The sequence below is a fragment of the Hemitrygon akajei genome, chromosome 8 (assembly GCF_048418815.1).
Source record: "Hemitrygon akajei chromosome 8, sHemAka1.3, whole genome shotgun sequence".
Classification (NCBI taxonomy): domain Eukaryota; kingdom Metazoa; phylum Chordata; class Chondrichthyes; order Myliobatiformes; family Dasyatidae; genus Hemitrygon; species Hemitrygon akajei.
Window position 1 is genome coordinate 112961822 of NC_133131.1, and position 21565 is coordinate 112983386.

At 44.4% G+C, this 21565-nt stretch overlaps 1 protein-coding gene across 2 annotated transcripts in view; it reads left to right on the top strand.

Annotated features, from left to right (window-relative positions):
• Positions 1–21565, top strand: part of egfra (epidermal growth factor receptor a (erythroblastic leukemia viral (v-erb-b) oncogene homolog, avian)) — a 283288-nt gene that overhangs the window by 243142 nt on the left and 18581 nt on the right. For both annotated transcript variants that reach the window (XM_073054391.1, XM_073054392.1), the window contains exons 20-22: positions 6185–6370; positions 12274–12429; positions 18948–19023. In XM_073054391.1, the coding sequence (XP_072910492.1) occupies positions 6185–6370; positions 12274–12429; positions 18948–19023 (418 nt within the window). The remainder of the gene's footprint in view (positions 1–6184; positions 6371–12273; positions 12430–18947; positions 19024–21565) is intronic.

Sequence of the window (21565 nt, forward strand, 5' to 3'; positions counted from 1 at the left end):
TAAAAAGTGAGTGCCAATGTTACTGAGTTCAATAGGTAGAGAAGCATGCAGTTTGCTTGGAAGTTTAACTGCTCCAATAAGACCAGCAAAAATGAGCTTTGCTGATGTTTTAAGGTCACCTTCAATCCTGTACAGTAAGTCAATCAATACCCTCTACCCAGAATGGAGAATATCTTTACAAACCTTTCTGGTGGGAAGAGTCCAAGTGTTTCTCACCATAAACACTCCCAATTGGCTTCATCGCTATAATAGGCTTATATTTGGAGTAGCATCTGCACCTGTGCTCTGGCCAATAGCTATGGACAAGGTGGCCCAACCACTCAGTGGTACCTGGATGCTAGTGTCCAGAATCTCAGGACGGTGTTAAATAGATTGGAAGGTTACGGGCTCTGAGCACAATGCAATACGTGTGAATTCTTTACACCAAGCATCACTTACTATGGTTGCAGTATTGATTCACAAGGATTACACATATGCTGAGAAAACTCGAGCAGTGATGGGTGCCCCAAGGCGAAAGGACGTGACGCAGTTATATGGGGATTGAGAGTTGTTATGCCATCCAAGCTGGTAGCTAAAATGTTGGAGGAGCTAGCACAGTCAAAATGAAAGTGTTGGCTTGAAGCATTGTCTGGTGGCCTGGTATAAGTCAACCAATTGAGTAGCTTGCCATGCACTGCTCTGGCTGCCAACACCTCTAAAAGGTGCCAAGAGCAGAACCTCTCCATCTCTGAGAATGGCCTACACTGCCCTGGCAGAGGATTCATGTATATTTTGCCAGCCCATTCATGGGCACAAATTTCTCCTTAGTAGGATGCAGGTGCGAAGTGGCCAATACTGTTCTCAATAGTCTCCACTCCAGCCTCGCACACCGTCGATGTGTTGAGAAGCCTCTTCGCAAGGACTGGTGTTTCAGAACACTTGGTCAGTGACAGTGGACCAGAGTTTGTGGTGGAACTGTTTCAGTCATTCCTGAAAATAAATGGAATAAGACATATTACACCTGCACCATAGCACCCAGCTACAAATGGCTTGGTGAAACGTTTGCTCCATGGTCTAAAAAAAATCACTATGAGCACGGTCAGCAGAACGCACTGCACTAACATTGAATCCGAAGCTCGCCAGTTTCCTCCTTACATATCGGTCCACTGCCAGCAACTCACCAGCGGTGCTGCTCCTAGGTCATCCCTTGCTTTCCCGCTTGGATCTCCTCTATACCAATCTCAGAAGGAGTATGCAGGACAAACAGCTGAGTCAAATTGAGGGCTTTTCAAATGTTCAATGTTTCACTCCTGGATGAACGGTCCTGGCAAGAGACTACAGAGATGATCCAATGTGAGTACTTGGAACGATTAAGGACAGGACTGGACCAGTCTCCTACACAGTGGAGATTGCTTTTGGTGTCACCTGGAGATGACACATTGATCAATTGATGAGAGCAGAACGGTGACCAGAGCTGTCAGAAGCACCTCCTGTAGTCTCAAAGTCAAAACTTACATCTAGCATGGCGGAGGATCTAGAACCTGAGATTGTTTCACAGCCACAAGCCTCTCCTGCTGAGCAAGCAGACCCCCTCCCCTTGTCAGGAAAGCCATTATACCACAAGAGTAAGAAATCCTCCTCAGCAATTGTCCTTGGGCCTGAATTGAACAATTTAAAATTTACTATGCCGTGCATGCCTATATAGTAGTTGTATTATATGGTATACTGTGTATGCAAGACGACTACAGTGCAATATGTTACATATCTGAGTTGAGATGCATTCTGTATTCAGTTGGAATTTATAGCTAAGCAGGGAAGAGTGAAGTGTAGTTAAGATTTCAGTAATATTTGAGTAAAATTATATATGTGGGTTTATATTGATTAAACTTTCTTTGTTGTTTACTTAATTCTTTGAGTTGTACATAAGAAGTACATGAATGTCATACGTCATTACACCACTATGTTATATATAAGCACCGCACAAAAGAAACACTAAGAAGACAAGTTATCTTGAGCTCCTGTGTTTTTCTTTCAATTAATTTCTAAAGTTACAAAACATAACAATGTGGATATCAGTATATTTTGCAACAGGCAGGCACTCACTGGTAAATCCTGTAGTCGTTTACACTCATTTGAATGTTACTTGCTGTATCTTGCCTTTTTATACATACAGGTGAAACTAGAACAGTTTCTGGCATAGATTTTTGCTCGACTAAAAAATCTTTTAATAATCTCTTTAGATTTGTAAATTGCAGCAGATCCCAACAAAGAATGGATAATAATGCAAGATTTTAAATATGCAAATTTTAAAGGTGATAGGCCCAAAGCAGACCAGTGCCCTGACAGACCACAATCCCCAATGGACTTACAAGTTTATGCACTCCTAATCTCTATCAAACCAATTGGGAACGTTCTCTAACTAGGCCTCTTTTCAATTAAATGCTGACTTCCCCAGTGACCAGTTCAAACCCACTGGTGTCCCCTCCCCACCCTCACTCCATGCTTTGCCATGAAGTATGGCAATGAAGGTATCCTGCTTTGTCAATGAAAGGTGATTGCACTTTGCAGCAAAGTCAGGGACGGGGGAAAGAGCTACTAGTTAGAGTGAAAGAGGAGAGCTGGTGAGAAAGTGCAAACTGGTTATGAAGAAGAAAACCAGCAGCAAGTTGAGTGAAAATCTCACTTCTCTTTCTTTTCTCTTTTACTCATTCACTTGCAACTCATCCAGCTCGAGTAGCACATAGAAACGTGGGCATGTGCAAGGATCCACAATTTAGTACAAGGATCAGAGGTTATAGAACAGCAAGAAGCTGCAGAGAAAAGGAAGCTAACAAAGTGATTGGAACACAATGGAAGTTTAAATTAAGAATTGGATTTGCTTTATTATTATGACATGTACCAAGATACAGTGAGAAGCTTGTCTTGCATTCTGTTCATACGATCAAATTATTACACAGTGTGTTGAGGTAGAACACAGTGGAAAAAAAATAACAATGCAGAATAAAGTGTGTAGTTACCAGATAAAGGGCAATGCAGGTAAACAGTGAGGTGCAAGATCGTAACGATGTAGATTGTGGGGCCTGCTTTCAGGCTTGTCTATCTTCTGCCCAGTGGAAAAGGGGAGAGTAGAAAAGGCCCAGAGGGGGTGGAGAATTTGATTATGCAGGCTGCTTTACTGAGGCAGTGAAGAATATAGTGTATGGAGGAAAGGTTGATTTCTATGTTGTGCTAAGTTGTTTCCGCAGCTTCTTGTGGTCATGTGCAGAGCAGTTGCCATACCAAGATGTGATGGATCCAGACAGGATGCTTTCTACAGTACACTGATTAAAAATTGATACGCGTTCATAGTGAATTTCCTCAGTCTCCTGAGGAAGTAGAGGCGTTAGTGAGCTTTCTTGACAGTGGCGTCTACATATTTGGAGCAGGACAGGCGACCGGCGATGTTCACTGCTTGGAAGTTGAAGCGCTCAAACTCAACACCATTGATCTAGACAGAGCACCCACCCCCTCACTTCCAGGCCTTCTTGGTCAATGACCAGCTCTTTAATTTTGCTGGCAATGAGGGAAAGGTTGCTGTCATGACACCGTGTTACTAAGCCCTCTATGGCCTTCCTGTATTCCAGCTCATTATTTGAGATATGGCCCACAATGATGGCATCATCTGTAGATGGATTTAGAGCAGAAGCTGGCTACATAGTCAATGGCATTCAAGGAATAAAGTGGGGCAGGGAGTAGAGATCAAGAAATACAAATTATCATGGCAGGGGCATTGCAGCCTACCCTTACTGATTGTAGTCTGTTGGGTAGGAAATCAAAGACAATTATTACATGTTATTGAAGTAATGCACTTTCCATTTTGTCATTCAAGTATATTGGTAATATTAATACTGATACAAATCACCATTTGGGTTGCACAATTAATAATGATGCTTTTTCAATCACTCAACACATATAACCATTACACATCCAGTTCTTTTGCTGCTGTAAGTGTATGTTTCTGAAGGATTGGGTTTTCCCTACATAACTTTTTTTGGCTTCACCTGTAAGCATTGGTTACATTTCCTGTGATGCTAGATGAGTCTTTGATAACATAGGCCAAGTACTTAATAGATTTGATGCAATCAAACAGAAGAAATCCTTTCCATATTATTTAGGCAGGACAAACCTGAACCATGAGAATCCATTTGCAGAGTTTTATTGGTTGAAACATAGAGAGCACGTGTTCTACAGTCCTATAGCATGTAAAGGCATTTTCTTGGTTAACCATCGATCAAGGAGAGAGCTGCTGTTCAGCGAGGGAGTTGAAAAGACAGGGTACTTTAATTACTGTGATATTAAGACTTTTCAACATTTTCTGTGCCATTTTTGTGCTATGTAATATTTCAAAATTTGTTTTTGATTCACAGCTATGTTCCCTAATGTTTTGCCAGTGACCAATTACAATTACATACAATTATGGCTTTAAAAAAAGATGGGAACCTTTTGAGCTGCAGAGGCCAATAAGAACCATGTTTCTATATGGCCTTCTACAAGAAATAATAATTCTATTACTGCTTGAAATCAATGCTGACATTTTAAAAAGTACAAGGATTTCAGTTCTGCTAGAGGTAAATGTTGCAAGATCACTCACCAACAGAAGGAACAATTTATCTGAGATGACGAGTCCAAGGCTCAGAGCAGTTATTAATAATAATTTTAATGCAAAGAAATACATTATCATAAGACAGAGCCATTCTTATAATCTTCATATACCCGACAATGGTTTTTCCAAAAATTCATGCCACAGTACAAATCCCAGGAGAACATCTAGAAATGCCAGACATAATTCAACAAGGTCATTCTGCACTTGTAAGTGATTGCAGGATAAGCAAAAATGAACAAAGAATGATGGCCTGAAAGCAGTGTTTGAAGGGAAAAAACACAAAAGATTAATTGAAGGTGGTAATTGGAGTTTAATGGCACATTAATCAAAGTTTATGCATTTGAAATAGTTTAGAAAATATATTAATTTGAAGAAAGCCTGAAGTATTTAACTTCACAAAGTGTGTAAAATGAAGCACATCTTAGGAAAGAGGATGAATTAATAGTTTAATTCCTTGCCCAATTATTTTACCAATGCAATTAACTGAATTTCATGCAGATATTAAGTTTTCAATTATTTTTTGAGCAGCCTTCTATCCTGAAAAGAGTGGTCACTGTATTTATTTCCTTGTTGAATGATATGTTAACCTTCAGTTTATTTTGTATAGATAGTATTATAGTTCAGTCAAATCCTGATTTTATGAATGTTGAACAGGAACAAAAACTCCGCTCTCATTGCTTGATCTATGAGAGCTGAACATTGAGCTGGAAACTCCCAATATCCCATAGTTGCAATATTACAGTGCCTTTAATGTTCCATAGCCGAAGATGCTGTATGTCAAACTTATATCAAGCCCCAAATGATAATACATGCCTGTTGAGACTACAAGGCTATGTTTTAAGAAGAGTTTTGAAAGAGAGAGACAGGGACAGAGAGAGGTTCTGAGGTTTGTGAGTGAATTGCACAGTTTTAGCTTAAAACAGTAATGGAATGATCAAAATTGGGATTACAGTAGAGGATTCTGGATTTCAGCAAATGGTGTTGTTGGTAGGGGGTACATGGAGAGGCAAGTGGGAGCTTGTGCAAGGTTTTGAAAAGCAGGACGTGCATTTTAAAATTTGGATGTTTCTGTATCTGGGAGTAGTGGGTGAGCAAAACGTGGGGCAAATAATTTTAAGGGCTAGCCTTCCATTTTTCTCTCCATATAAACTTAGAGTTCTTAAAAAGTAGTGCTTTGAATGAGTTCTAGTTCTGGAAAGTGGAAGATGGTAAAATGGGTCAACATGTGAATAAAATTGCCAAATGTTAATGTTTTCAGCAGCAGGTGTTGAAGGGAATGGGACAAGTTTAGTGATACAAGGTGATGTAGGAATCTTGGTAATAATGTAGTTATGTAGTTGGAAACTCACCTCTGTCTCTAGTGCACAGTCCAACTTGTGAATGTAAGGATTAACAGAGATATTGGAAAGTTAAGACCACAATTTTTGAATGGCTTTGTTTAGGTCACAACATGTAGATGATATATATTAACATGGATATGTTTAAAAGGAATTTTGTGTATCCATATAACCTTCTGGCTACAGAAGACTCTGGTATCATTCTTCATGTGCTTTTTCTTTACAGGAAGCATATGTGATGGCCAGTGTTGACCATCCCCATGTTTGTCGGTTACTGGGAATCTGTCTCACTTCAACCGTGCAACTTGTCACACAGCTGATGCCCTTTGGTTGTTTGTTGGACTACATACGGGAAAACAAAGAAAATACTGGCTCCCGGCACCTTCTCAACTGGTGTGTGCAGATAGCAAAGGTACGTATGCAATCAGATTGCTGGCAACAAAGTAGTATTTGAAAATTTCTGCACAAATCTGCACAAGTCAGTTGTGACACTAGAGGAGTTTAATGATCTCAGTAAAGGGATGTGTTGAACTGAAGTGCGTGGTCCACAATTTTGAAGTACAATAAAAATTAAATTGATAGAAACATATTGAATAGGTTAATGCATTGTTCTGGTGTGTCATTAATTCCCACATTTATTTATAGAAAGGTCTTGAACTGGGACAAGATTGGAAGAGTAGTAGGAAAGAAAATAGAGTAAATCAATAATAATGATTAGTTGAAGACCGGGCCACTGGAAATAAATAAATGGCCGTGCAGCTTTAAAGTCTTGGAAAGAAATAGGTCAGATTGTGAGGAATGGTGATTTAATTCAAATAAAACCATGAACTGAAGCACTGATAGATCCAAGTCATTTATATCTTTCCCTAAATCAGTCAAGTCAAGTTTATTGCCATTTAATTATATACATGTATACTGCAAACAAAACACCATTTCTCCGGACCAGGGTGTAAAGCACAGTAGTAAACATAACACACAATAACTTACGAAAGTAAGAATTTAATCTACAAATGAATTGCGCATAGATAAACAAAGAAAAGTGCATAAATTAAATATTGTAGGGTATAGTACAAGTTATCCGGTGACACCTCGAATGCAATGCGCAGGGAGTTCAGAAGCCTAATGACTGGAGGGAAGAAGCTACTTCCCATCCTGGCCTTTCTTGTCTTTATCCTGCCGGATGGTAGAACGTCAAAGAGGGCCCTGCCTACGCAGCACTCTGGATAAATGTCCCCAATGAAGACCTCTACGATCAGCTATTCCCACAGTCCTTTGTAGGGACTTTGCTCTGCTGCTCCCATACCAGATGAAGATACAACTTGTCAGGACACTCTCAATGATACTCCTGTAAAATTCAGTTAAGATGGGAGGGTGGAGGGAGCCTCGCTTGCCTCAATCTCCTCAGGAAGTGGCAGTGCTGCTTTGCCAGGAGTGATATTGAGGGACCAAGTTAGGTTGTCTGTGATGTGAGCTTCCAGGAATATGGTGCACTTAACTCTCCCTGAGGAGGAGGCACAGAGGGGGATGATTCATCTTCTCCTTCCTAAAGTCCACAATAGCTTCCTTGGTCTTCTCCACATTCAGACAGGTTTAAGGAAACTAATAGTGTGCTAAGTGCTCCTGATATGGCCTCAACAATGTCTGATAAACATTTAACTCTGTATATTTTATTTCCATTTCTTTAGTAATAACATTAAATTAGTTTTCCTAACTGAGCGGTGGGGCCCAGCCTGAGAGGGAGGAATGATTCAATATTTGGTCATTGCTGGAGCGCACTTTGGGCCAATTTGAAGCAGCAGATACAAGACAAGACAGACTCAAGATAGCCATGCCCGGGCAAAGAACAAGACAATGTTTGACCAATTTAAGCACCGGGTCAGATTGGCAGGATCGGGTGCAAGCCAAATAGAGGCAGTAGGGCCTGGGCCTGACAATGTATCGAAGTGGCAGAGAGCGGGTCCATGAGCGAGGAACAAGCTGAGGTTTGGCCAATTTAAGCTCTGGGCCAGATTGAAAAGGGCAGGGTTTTGGAACCAGAGGCAAGTGTTCAGCTCATAGTTCAGTGAGGTTTACTCGTCTCTGCACTGAACTGAGGCTGTGGCCTGCAACTAATGGGCTCCTGGACTGCCTGCAATGATGACTGGCTTTGTGGCTGTGAACTTTAGAACAGAATGTTATTTGCTTACTTTTTATTGTTTGCGTGATTTGTTCTTTCTTTTGCACACTAGAAATTTGACGGTCTTCTTTTCAATGTGTTCTAATGGGTTTCTTTTTTTGTGGTTGCCTGTGAGGAAATGATACTCAAGGCTGTATATAGTACACATTGATAATAAACGTACTTTGAACTGTTATGTCCTCCTTACTATTTAATTTGCCTGCTGGACACCGATGTTAATATTTTCAGGTTTTGTGACCTGAATCCAACCCTGTTAAAGACCAGCATTAATTGTTTCTTTCAGTTTATTCCACCCGTCTGAATGAATAGTCCCATCTGCTACCTTTTTATGCACTTATTTAACTGGCTGGCCTCTTTCTGTCTTACTCCCAGCTTACCTTTCCACTAACTTAGAATCTTCAACAAATCCAAACGGAGGGATTGTCTACGGAGTCTCTGTGGGTGGAGGTTAGGAACAGCAAGGGATCAATAACTTTACTGGGTGTTTTTTATAGGCCGCCCAATAGTAACAGGGATATCGAGGAACAGCTAGGGAAACAGATCCTGGAAAAGTGTAATTATAGAGTTGTCATGATGGGAGATTTTAATTTCCCAAACGTCGATTGACACCTCCCTAGAGTGAGGGGTTTAGATGGGGTGGGGTTTGTTAGGTGTGTTCAGGAAGGTTTCTTAACACATTATGTAGATAAGCCTTCAAGAGGCGAGTCTGTACTTGATTTGGTATTGGGAAATGAACCTGGTCAGGTGTCAGATCTCTCAGTGAGAGAGCATTTTGGAGATAGTGATCACAATTCTATCTCCTTTACAATAGCATTAGAGAGGGATAGGAACAGACAAGTAAATTGGAAGCTTAAATTGGGAACAGATGTTCTCATGGAAAAGTACGGAAGAAATGTGGCTTCTTCAGGGGATATTTGTGTGGAGTTCTGCACAGATATGTTCCAATGAGACAGGGAAGTTATGGTAGGGTACAGGAACCCTACACCTTTTAGGTGTACAAAGGCTGTAATAAATCTAGTCAAGAAGAAAAGAAAAGCTTACAAATGGTTCAAAAAAACTAGGTAATGTTAGTGATCTAGAAGATTATAAGGCTAACAGGAAGGAGCTTAAAAAAGAAATTAGGAGAGCCAGAAGGAGCCATGAGAAGGCCTTGGCGGGCAGGATTGAGGAAAACCCTAAGGCATTCTACAAGCATGTGAAGAGCAAGAGGATAAGATGTGAAAGAATAAGACCTATCAAGTGTGACAGTGAGAAAGTGTTTATGGAACTGGAGGAAATAGCAGTGGTACTTAATGAATACTTTAGTATTCACTATGGAAAAGGATCTTGGTGATTGTAGTGTTGACTTGCTGCAGACTGAAAAGCTTGAGCATGTAGATACTAAGAGAGAGTTTGTGCTGGAGTTCTTGGAAAGCATCAAGTTGGTTAAGTCGCCAGGACGAGGCGAGGGAGGAGATTGCTGAGCCTCTGGCAATGATCTTTGAATCATCAATGGGGACGGGAGAGGTTCCGGAGGATCAGAGGGTTGCGGATGTTGTTCCTTTATTCAAGAAAGGGAGTAGAGATAGCCCAGGATATTATGGACCAGTGAGTCCTACTTCAGTGCTTGGCAAGTTGATGGAGAAGATCCTGAGAGGCAGGATTTATGAACATTTGGAGAGGTATAATATGATTAGGAATAGTCAGCTTGGCTTTGTCAAGGGCAGATCGTGCCTTATGAGCCTGATTGAATTTTTTTGAGCATGTGACTAAACACATTGATGAAGGTAGTGCAGTAGATGTACTGTATATGGATTTCAGCAATGTATTTGATAAGGTACCCCATGCAAGGCTGGTTGAGAAAGTAAGGAGGCATGGGATCCAAGGAGACATTGCTATATGGATCCAGAACTGGCTCTCCCCAGAAGGTAAAGAGTGGTTGTAGACGGGTCATATTCTGTATGGAGATTGGTGACCAGTGGTGTGCCTCAAGGATCTGTTCTGGGACCCTTACTCTTCGTGATTTTTATAAATGACTGGATGAGGAAGTGGAGGGATGGGTTAGTAAATTTACTGATGACACAAAGGTTGGAGGTGTTGTGGATAGTGTGGAGGGCTGTCAGAGGTTACAGCGGGATATTGATAGGATGCAAAACTGGGCTGAGAAGTGGCAGATGGAGTTCAACCCAGATAAGTGTGAAGTGGTTCATTTTGGTAGGTCAAATATGATGGCAGAATATAATATTAATGGTAAGACTCTTGGCAGTGTGGAGGATCAGAGGGATCTTGGGGTCTGAGTCCATAAGATGCTCAAAGCAGCTGCGCAGGTTAACTCTGTGGTTAAGAAGGCATATGGTGTATTGGCCTTTATCAATCGTGGAATTGAATTTAGGAGCCAAGAGGTATTGTTGCAGCTATATAGGACCCTGGTCAGACCCCACTTGGAGTACTGTGCTCAGTTCTGGTCGCCTCACGACAGGAAGGATGTGGAAGCCATAGAAAGGGTGATAGAGGATTGGGGAGCATTCCTTATGTGAACAGGTTGAGTGGACTCGGCGTTTTCTCCTTGGAGTGATGGAGGATGAGAGGTGACCTGATTGAGGTGTATAAGATGATGAGAGGCATTGATCATGTGGAGAGTCCGAGGCTTTTTCCCAGGGCTGAAATGGTTGCCACAAGAGGACACAGGTTTAAGGTGCTGGGGAGTAGGTACAGAGGAGATGTCAGGGTTAAGTTTTTTTTTCTCAGAGAGTGGTGAGTGTGTGGAATGGGCTGTCAGCAACAGTGGTGGAGGCGGATACGATAGGGTCTTTATAGAGGGCAATGGGTAAGCCTAGTAATTTCTAAGGTAGAGACATGTTCAGCACAACTTTATGGGCCGAAGGGCCTGTATTGTGCTGTAGGTTTTCTATGTTTCAAATTTTCAGGTTGTTTCCTTCCTGTGTTTTTAGTTTTCTTATTTATTTATTGAGATACAATGCAGAATAGGGTCTTACAGTCCTTCGAGCTGAGCCACCCAGCCATCCCACAACTTTATCCTAGCCAATTTACAATGGCCAATTAACCTACCAACCGGGACATCTTTGGACTGTGAGAGGAAAGCAGAGCACCCAGAGGAAAGCCACACAGTCACGATGAGAATGCAGTGCAGCAGAAATTGAACCCAGGTCACTGGTACTGTAAGGCGTTGTGACACCGTGCCATCCAGTGGATTGTAAGCAGTGTGGCCTCAGCACTGACCCTTTTACCCGACTAATACTTGACTGCATCATGAAAATTACCCACTCAACTCCCACTCTCTGCTTTCTGCTTGCATCAATCTTCCATTTTTTAATATATTAAAGTTATAAATTCTTTCATTGACAAGCTATTGTGTGGCATTCTTTTTGGAAAGAACAGATTTCCTCAAATCTACCATATTTATTCAAATAAGCTTATCAAACGCAATTTGTTTTTCATAATATCATGTTGATTCTACTTAATCATATTGAGATTTTGTGTTTCCTATTCCCGTATAATCAATTTAGAAGTTCCTAGCAACAGATATCAGACTAATTATTTAGCAGTTTCCTAATTTTCTCATTCCTTCCTCTTATTTGAATAGTGGTGTTAATTTTGCTATTTTCCAAATCTGCCGGTACATGTAGGGAACTTGCATGCACCATTTCCACAGCAATCTTTTGTTAGGACTGTTGGGTATAGACCATCAGCCTAGGGAATTTACCAGTCTTTACTTGACTGGTGTTGCAGTCAGCACCAACATTCAAGGAGAATGGTCCTGGGTTTGAATCTGACCTCTTGCACACTTTCCATTCGTGCTGGGTTCAGTTTCGTGCCAGCAACTCAGCTTTGTCAAAAAGCAGACAAGTGTGAAGGAAATGGCAGAAAATGCACCACAGGGTGTGAAAAGGAACAACAACGACTTGACATTGGGTGGTCATGTCATACACGCCCTTGTCTAATGCTTGCTTAGGAGTCTAAGCAGAAGGACCATAGGAATAAGGCTCAGGTAATGTTGCTCTCTTAAATAAGGGAAGTGTAAATGAGCAAAGCAGTAGTTTGAAAAAATGTACATGAGAAATTAATGAGGCTAATGGAGAATAAATTAATGCAATGTGGAGTTGATTATAAATACTAAAATGTATTATTTTCAAACACAGGGAATGAGCTATTTAGAGGAGCGGCGGTTGGTACACCGGGATTTGGCGGCTCGAAATGTTCTGGTAAAGTCACCCCAGCACATAAAGATTACAGACTTTGGACTTGCCAGACTCTTGGATGTGGATGAAAAAGAATACCATGAGGATGGTGGCAAAGTAAGAGCTTTGTTCTGTGTGTCGCAAGATCAAGTTGTGCACAGGTGTTGCTAAATGATTGATGATCATGGAGGCCACGTGTTCAGCTATAAAAAGATACAGCCACAATGCATGTTGGTAGTGGAATCGTTTAGGATTAGAAGGTGATTATTCCAAAGCCTTGGGATGGATCAGGATTTCGTGGAAAAGGAGCAGAATAGGTAGCAGAATTCTGGTTGTAATTTAATATTGTAGGTTAAAGGAAGTGCAGAAGTGAGTGGATTTTTATAGCGCTGCTAATCAAAAGTGTCATATCATTACCTCTTTAATAAAACAAAGAACTGGAGGCAATTCAATATTTATGTAAGCAGCTTTTCAGTATTGCATTTTTAATGGTTAAACACAATTAATCTTGCAAGCAGGCTCTCTGACTTGATCCTCAATGAAGATAAAATTGTACCTCCGCTCAATACATGTGCACCTTTAATATTCTGTATGCTTCTTGAGCTATCTTGTTAATGTCTAATGTTAAATGATTACCCTAGTCGTCTTAAGCTTGTGAACAAGTTGATTTTTTTTTTAGTTTCTGGTATTTTACACTTTATTCATTTAAATTATTAAGGATAACTGTATTTGTGAGCATGTGTGTGATATGTGAGTAGGTGAAAAAGATGTTAAACAGCTCAGTAACAGGCAAGCAAGTATTCAAATCACCACTGTCTGTGGCGTTTTGTGTAATGCTGTAGGAGCAAACTGAAAGATCACATGGAATTGGGCGATTTATTGAAAACTGGAGCATGCCAGGAGACCAGTCAAAGCTGGTCAACCTGAGCATGAATTTGGTAGAGCTTTTACATTCTTAGTTGATGAGATTACCAGTAAAACTAGATTTTCATAACAGAATGGTGGCTACAGGAAGACTTAATTAACAGACTGGGTCCTGATTACAGAGTAAGATTGCCCACAGGTGTAACAGTAAATCCAATTTTCCATTACAACAGTGGGTGCATGGTATAACATAATGAATGAAACTCCTGAACCTTTGTTTTCATTGCTGTATTCCCTGTCTCCACTTCTGGGTTTTGTCTCAGGTTCCCTATTTGTACGTTAGCACAATCCACATCCCTATTTACTAGTTACTAACCCTCACGGTTCTTACCCCTACAACCATACTCCACATGTAATTTACCAATTGATATTAAAAGGATTTTACAGTTGTATAATAGAACATAGAACAGTACAGCACAGTGCAGGTTTTCGAACACATAACCCTCCATCTTTTTTCAGCCATGTGCCCATCCAAGAGTCTCTTAAATACCGTTAATGTATCTTGCCTCTACCGCCACCCCTGATAGCATGTTTCATGTGCTCAACACTTTTAAAATAGAAGTTAACTTCTGACAGCCATCCTCTCATATTAGCCATTGCTGTCATGGGAAAATGGTACTAGCTGTCTACCCTGCCGGTGGTTGGTTCATTGTCTTGTATGTCTCTTATCAAGTCACCTCTCATCCTCCTTCATCCAAAGAGAAAAGCCCCAGCTCACTCATAAGATAGGCTGTCCTCATAAGACATGCTGTCTCATCCAGGCAATCTCCTCTGCATCCTCTTGAAAGCTTCCACATCTTTCCTACAATTGTTTAGATAGGGTAATGAAGGAAGTATATGGCATGCTTGCCCTCATACAGGTAGGTCAGTGTAAAGAATATAAAAGTTATGATGTTATTTTGCAACTTTACAAAGCACCAGTTGGACCACACTTGGACTGTTGTATGCAGCTCTGGTAACCACACAGTGGGAAGGTGATGGTTGTGCTAGAGCAAGTGTTGTGGAGATTCTCCAGTGTGATGCCTGGGCTGAGCACAGGAGGCTAAATTACACCCTGGGACCTATGTAATATTATCAGAGGCACAGGTAGGGTGGATATTCAAAATCTCTTTCCCAAGGCATAGGTTTAAGGTGAGAGGAAGGTTGATATCAGTAACTCCCTGCCAAAGGTGATGATGTGGCGACCCACTTACTAGCGCACTCGAACCGGCTCACAAATAGCCAGCGCGCAGGCACAAAGGCCAGGTCCACAACAAAGGGAAAAAGCCTGCAGGGGTTTGTGAGTACGTGTCCCTTAGAGCATCCGCACCCGGGGAGGGCGGGATGAGGGAGGCTTTAAAGCAAGACTGTGAAGTTCGAATAAAACATTCTTTGATTGCAGTTTACCGACTCCGTGTCGTTATTTTAGCGCTGCGTGTAGCACACCGCTACAATTGGTGACCCCGACGGTCCAAACGATTTTTGGACCGGAGATGACCGACGCCGCATCTGTTCATGCGGTTTCATTGAAACTGCCAAGCTTCTGGACGCTACGACCTCACCTATGGTTCCAGCAAGCAGAAGCCCAATTCCACGTTCGGCAGCTGACCTCAGAGGACACACGTTACTACTATGTGGTGAGCTCCCTCGACCAGGACACAGTGGCCCAGGTTGCGGAGTTCGTACAGTCTCCCCTGGCGGACGGCAAGTACACGCAATTCAAAGCCCTGCTCCTAAGGACTTTCGGACTCTCACGGCACGAGCGGGCTGCCCGTTTACTGCACCTGGATGGCTTCGGAGACAGACCTCCATCAGCTTTAATGAATGAGATGTTGTCTCTGGCCGACGGACACACACCCTGCCTCATGTTTGAGCAGGCATTCCTGGAGCAGCTGCCCGAGGACATACGCCTGCTGCTGTCCGAAGCGGATTTCAGCGACCCCCGGAAGGTGGCAGCCCAGGCGGACTTGCTGTGGAACGCCAAGAAGGTGAGTGGGGTGTCCATCGCACAGATCACCAGGCCACGCTCCCAGCAGCAAACCAGACCAGGCCCGGCCACAGAGCCCGCTAACCCCAGAGGCAGGGATGGGGAGCCCAACGAACAATGGTGTTTCTACCACCAGTGGTGGGGCGCAGAAGCCCGCCGTTGTCGCCCGCCCTGCCAGTTCCCGGGAAACGCCAGGGCCAGCCGCCGCTGATGGCTACAGCGGCTGGCCATTGGGATAACCTCCTGTATGTGTGGGACCAGCGGTCGGGACACTGTTTTTTGGTCGACACCGGTGACGAGATCAGTGTCTTACCTCCGACGAGTTACGACACCCGCAGCAGGGCACCAGGTCCCCCCCGAGGGCCGTGAACGGCAGCACAGTAAGGACCTATGGCACCCGTAGGGTGCAGCTACAGTTCAGCTCCAGCCAGTTCACGTGGGACTCCACACTGGCCGCCGTAGCCCAACCGCTCCTGGGCGCGGATTTTTTGCGGTCTCACAGCCTACTGGTCGACCTGCCCAGGAAGAGACTGGTCCACACCGAGACCTTTCAGACGTTCTCCCTGGGTGCAGCCCAGTTGCCGGCCCCACACCTAGACTCCATCACGCTGTCCGACAACGACTTCATCAGAGTCCTGGCGGATTTCCCATCAGTTCTGGTACCGCAGTTCGCAGCAGCCATGCCCCGACACGGCGTACAGCACCACATCCCGACCCAGGGACCACCCCTCCATGCCCGTGCTCGGCAGCTTCCCCTGGACAAGCTCCGACTGGCGAAGGAGGAGTTCAAGAGGATGGAGGAATTGAGGATCATCCAGCGGTCCGACAGCCCATGGGCCTCCCCCCTGCACATGGTGCCCAAACAACAGGGGGCTGGAGACCATGCAGCGACTACCGCAGGCTGAATGAGGCTACCACACCGGACCGTTACCCTGTGCCGCACATTCAGGACTTTGCAGCAAACCTGCACGGCGCACGGATCTTCTCCAAGGTAGACCTTGTCCAAGGATACCATCAAATCCCGATGCATCCGGACGACGTCCCCAAAACGGCTCTCATCACCCCGTTTGGCCTTTTCGAGTTCCTCCGCATGCCGTTCGGCCTGAAGAATGCCGCACAGACGTTCCAGCGGTTAATGGACGCGGTGGGACACGACCTGGACTTCGCATTCATCTATTTGGACAATATCCTCATAGCCAGCAGCAGTCGTCAGGAGCATCTGTCCCACCTCCGACAACTCTATGCCCGGCTGAGTGATTACGGTCTAACAATCAACCCGGCCAAATGCCAGTTCGGGCTCAATACCATTGACTTCCTGGGCCACAGGATTACTAAAGACGAGGCAACCCCTCTGCCTGCTAAGGTAGATGCGGTCCGCCATTTCCCCTGACCCACCACAGTCAAAGGCCTTCAGGAATTCGTAGGTATGGTCAATTTCTACCACCGCTTCCTCCCTTCAGCTGCCCGAACCCCTGTTCGCCCTGCTGTCCGGTCTGGGCAAGGACATTACCTGGGACGAGGAGTCTGCCGCCGCTTTCATTCAAACGAAGGAAGCCTTGGCGAACGCCGCGATGCTAGTGCACCCCAGAATGGACGTCCCTACCGCCCTCACAGTGGACGTATCTAACACGGCAGTCAGTGGGGTACTGGAGCAGCTCATCGAGGGCCGCTGGCAACCCCTGGCGTTTTTCAGCAAACACCTGCGGCCACCCGAGCTCAAATACAGTGCTTTCGACCGGGAACTGTTGGCGCTATATCTGGCAATCCGGCATTTCAGGTACTTCTTAGAAGGTAGGCCCTTCACCGCGTTCACGGACCACAAACCGCTTACCTTTACATTCACGAAGGTTTCCGATCCCTGGTCGTCCTGCCAGCAGCGCCATCTGTCCGACATCTCTGAATACACGACGGACGTCCGGCACGTCTCGGGTAAGGACAATGTCGTGGCGGATGCGCTCTCTCGCCCTAACATTCACGCCCTTTCCCCAGGGGTAGACTTTGAGGCGCTGGCAGAGGCGCAGCAGGCAGACGAGGAGATCCCGAGTTACAGAACCGCAGTCTCCGGTTTGCAGCTCCAGGACCTCCCCGTAGGCCCAGGTGAGAGGACCCTACTCTGTGACGTTGCCACCGGCCAACCCCGCCCCATCGTCCCAGCACCTTGGCAGCGACGCGTTTTCGACTCCATTCATAACTTGGCACACCCCTCCATCCGCACTACCGTCCAGATGGTCTCCAGCAGGTTTGTTTGGCACGGACTCCGCAAGCAGGTCAGTGAATGGGCCAGAATGTGCATGCACTGCCAAACAGCCAAGGTGCAGCGGCACACCAAAGCTCTGCCGCAGCAGTTCCACCCCACCCGCCGGCGTTTCGACCACATTCATGTGGATATCGTGGGCCCCCTGCCAGTGTCGCGTGGAGCGCAGCACCTCCTGACTATCGTGGACCGGTTCACAAGATGGCCAGAGGCAATCCCGCTCACGGACACCACCTCCGAATCTTGCGCCCGGGCACTGATCGCCACCTGGGTATCCCGCTTTGGTGTACTGGCCCACATTACCTCCGACAGAGGCGCCCAGTTCACCTCCAGCCTGTGGTCAGCGATGGCCAGCCTGTTGGGGACTCAGCTGCACCACACTACTGCCTACCACCCACAGTCGAACAGACTAGTGGAGCGTTTCCACCGTCACCTAAAGTCGGCTCTCATGGCCCGCCTGCGAGGAGCTACCTGGGCGGACGAGCTTCCCTGGGTCCTACTCGGCATCCGCATGGCGCCCAAAGACGATCTGCACGCTTCGTCGGCCGAGTTGGTGTACAGCGCACCCCTGGTCGTCCCCGGAGAGTTCATACCAGCCCCAAGGGGGCAAGAGGAAGAACCCGCAGCAGTCCTGGGCAGACTATGCGAGAGGCTCGGTGACCTGGCCCCCATACCCACTTCGCAGCATGGGCAGAACCCGACCTGCGTACCCAAAGACCTGCAGAACTGTAAGCTTGTGTTTGTACGACGGGGCGGACATCGGGCGCCGCTACAGCAGCCCTACGTGGGGCCGTTTACGGTGATCAGGAACAACGGGTCCACGTTCGTGCTGGACGTTGGGGGGAGAGAGGAGGTTTTCACGGTGGACCGACTCAAACCGGCCCATGTGGACTTGGCGCAACCGGTCGAGTTTCCGGCACCGCGGCGCAGAGGCCGACCTCCCAAACAGGGTCCGGCCCAGACTGTGGACATTGGGGGGTGTATCGCCGGTTCTGGGGGGGGGGGTTATGTGGCGACCCACTTCCTAGCGCACTCGAACCGGCTCACAAATAGCCAGTGCGCAGGCACAAAGGCCAGGTCCGCAACAAAGGCAAAAAGCCTGCGGGGGTTTGTGAGTACGTGTCTCTTAGAGCATCCGCGCCCGGGGAGGGCGGGATGAGGGAGGCTTTAAAGCAAGACTGTGAAGTTCGAATAAAACATTCTTTGATTGCAGTTTACTGACTCCGTGTCGTTATTTTAGCGCTGCGTGTAGCACACCGCTACAATGAGATCATTATATTTAGGAGACATTTACACAGGCACTTAAATAGGCAGGCCATAGAAGGATAAGGACCTAACGCAGGCAAATAGGATTAGTGTCGATGAGCTAAAGAGTTTGTATTGCCAGGCAGGCCAAAGGGGCCCCTTCTGTGTGGACAACTCTGATTCTATGATTAGCAAAAATCTTTTCTCTTGCAGTAAAGTATCAAACTGTTTTTCTCTTCCCCGTAGTTACCTATCAAATGGATGGCATTGGAATCAATCCTTCATAGGACATTTACCCATCAGAGTGATATCTGGAGTTATGGTAAGTTCTTGAGAGGTATTCCTGCCCCCCTCCACCACTGGCCCCTGTTCCACAGCTTCTTTCAACCATGGCACTTGTGCCTACTCCCCCTCATCCACATCACCAAAGCTAGTTCCTGATTATTTACAGTAGTGCTAGAAAGTTCCCTGTGGAATTACCTCTATTTCTGCATAAGTACGACCTAAAATGTGATCAGATCTTCACACAAGTCCTAAAATTAGGTAAGGAGAAACCAATTTAAATAAATAACATGAAAAAGATAATACGCGTTCTTTTATTTATTGAGAAAAATGATCCAAAATTGCATGTATTTGTTGGAAAAAAATATGTGAACCTCTGGGGGTAATGCCTTCTACAAAAGCTATTTGGAGTCAATCAATGAGATGAAATTGGAGGTGTGAGTTGTAAGGGCCCTGCCCTTATATATAAAAAAAAGACACACAAAGTCAGGTTACTGACAGAACCTGCTCTCCTCAAGAAAGCTCTGTTTATGTGCACATGCTTCGATCAAAACAACTTTCAGATGACCTTAGAAGAAAAATTCTAGAGATGCATGAAGCTGGAAAAGGCTACAAAAGCATTTCTAAAGACCTGAGTGTTCATCGGTCCACAGTAAGAGAAACTGTTTACAAATGGAGGAAACTCAGTACTGTTGCTACTCTCCCTAGGAGTGGGCATCCTGCAAAGATCACACCAAGAGCTCAACGTGCAATACTGAAGAAGGTGAAAAAAAACTCAAGGGTAACAGCAAAAGACCTGCAGAAATCTCAAGAACTTGCTAAAGTCTCTGTTCATGTGTCCACTATAAGAAAAACACTGAACAAGGATGGTGTTCATGGAAGGACACCTCAGAGGAAACCATTGCTCTCCAGAAAAAGCATTGCTGCACGTCTCGAGTTTGTAAAAGACCACATGAATGTTCTACAGCGTTTCTGGGAGAATGTTCTGTGGACTGATGAGACAGAAGTTGAACATTTTTGGCAGAAATGCACATTGATATGTTTGGAGGAAAAAGGGCACTGCACACCAACACCAAAACCTCATCCCAACTGTGAATCAAGGTGGAAGGAGCATTATGGTTTGGGGCTGTTTTGCTGCCTCAGAGCCTGGACAGCTTGCAGTCGTTGAGGGAACAATGAATTCAAAATTGTATCAAGGCATTTTACAGGAGAATGTCAGCGTTATAGTCCATCACCTGAGGCTTAATAGAAGCTGGATAATGCAACAGGACAATGATCCAAAAGAAAATAGTAAATCAACAACAGAATGGGTTAAAAAAGAAGAAAACTCATGTTTTGGAATGACTGAGTCAGAGCCTTGACCTTAATCCTATAGAAACATTGTAGAAAGAACTGAAGCAAGCAGTTCATGCAAGGAAGCCCACTGACATCCCAGAGTTGAAGCAGTTGTGTAAGGAGAAATGGCCTAAAGTTCTTCCAGGACTGATCAACAGTTAGCCGGAAGCATTTGGTTGAAGTTATTGCTGTACAAGAGGGGTCACACCAGTTAATGAAAGCAAAGGTTCACGTACATTTTCCAACAAATACATGTAATATTAGTTAATTTTTCTCAATAAATGAATGAACAAGTATAACACTTTTGTGTTATTTACTTAATTGGGTGCTCTTTATCTAGTTTTAGGACTTGCGTAAAGCTCTGATCACATTATTTCCCATATTTATGCAGAAATAGGGGAAATTTTACAGGGTTTGCAAACTATCTAGCACCACTGTACTTCGTGTGCAATGGCTGTTGCATTCCCTCCAATACAAGCACCTCAATTTCAAATAATCAATTGAGGTTGTTGATGGAAATTTAACGAGGCTGCCTCTTGAGAGAAAATATAGTGGAAAAATTGACCAGAATGTAAGCAGGGAACTGTTTTGATGAAGGATGATGGCGAACGGTAATTGGTTTAGCTACAGTAAAATTATAGTTAATGGAGGGTGAAATTTTTAAATATAGTTGTAAAATTACTAAATGTAGAAAGAAAACAAAAAGGAAGTGAGACTGGAGCTGAATGCAGGCTCCGTGAATATGAATGGTGAACTATAGAATGTGATTGAAAATTGCATGGCCTTAAAATTCTTAACTCCTGCTCTAAGCTGATAGGAATGAAATTAAGCAGGTATAATTACATGGACAAGTTATTGTGTATACCATAAAGCAATCCTGATTTCCAAATTCTTTGTTCAGAGGTCATTAGTTCTTTATTCAAAAATGATTAGACGACTGTACATCCTGGAGATCGAGTAGTTCAGATATTAGACTGAATTTTTTAGTTGAGAGCATCATTTTTAGGTAGAGAACAAGTTGTATTTCTGGATCTCCATACATCTTTGCACAATTTTCCCTCTATCAAATTCCTGGGATCAGAGAGCTAACTTGCTCTGAATTATATGTCGTAAATGGCATGTATGTTGACATCTACAATGAACTGTTTTACTGGATAATCTAATGGTCTGGGTTAATCAGGCACAGAATTTTGAGTATCCAGCTGATATGGTACCGTACAAGCACAACAAAGTAACTTTGGCCTAAT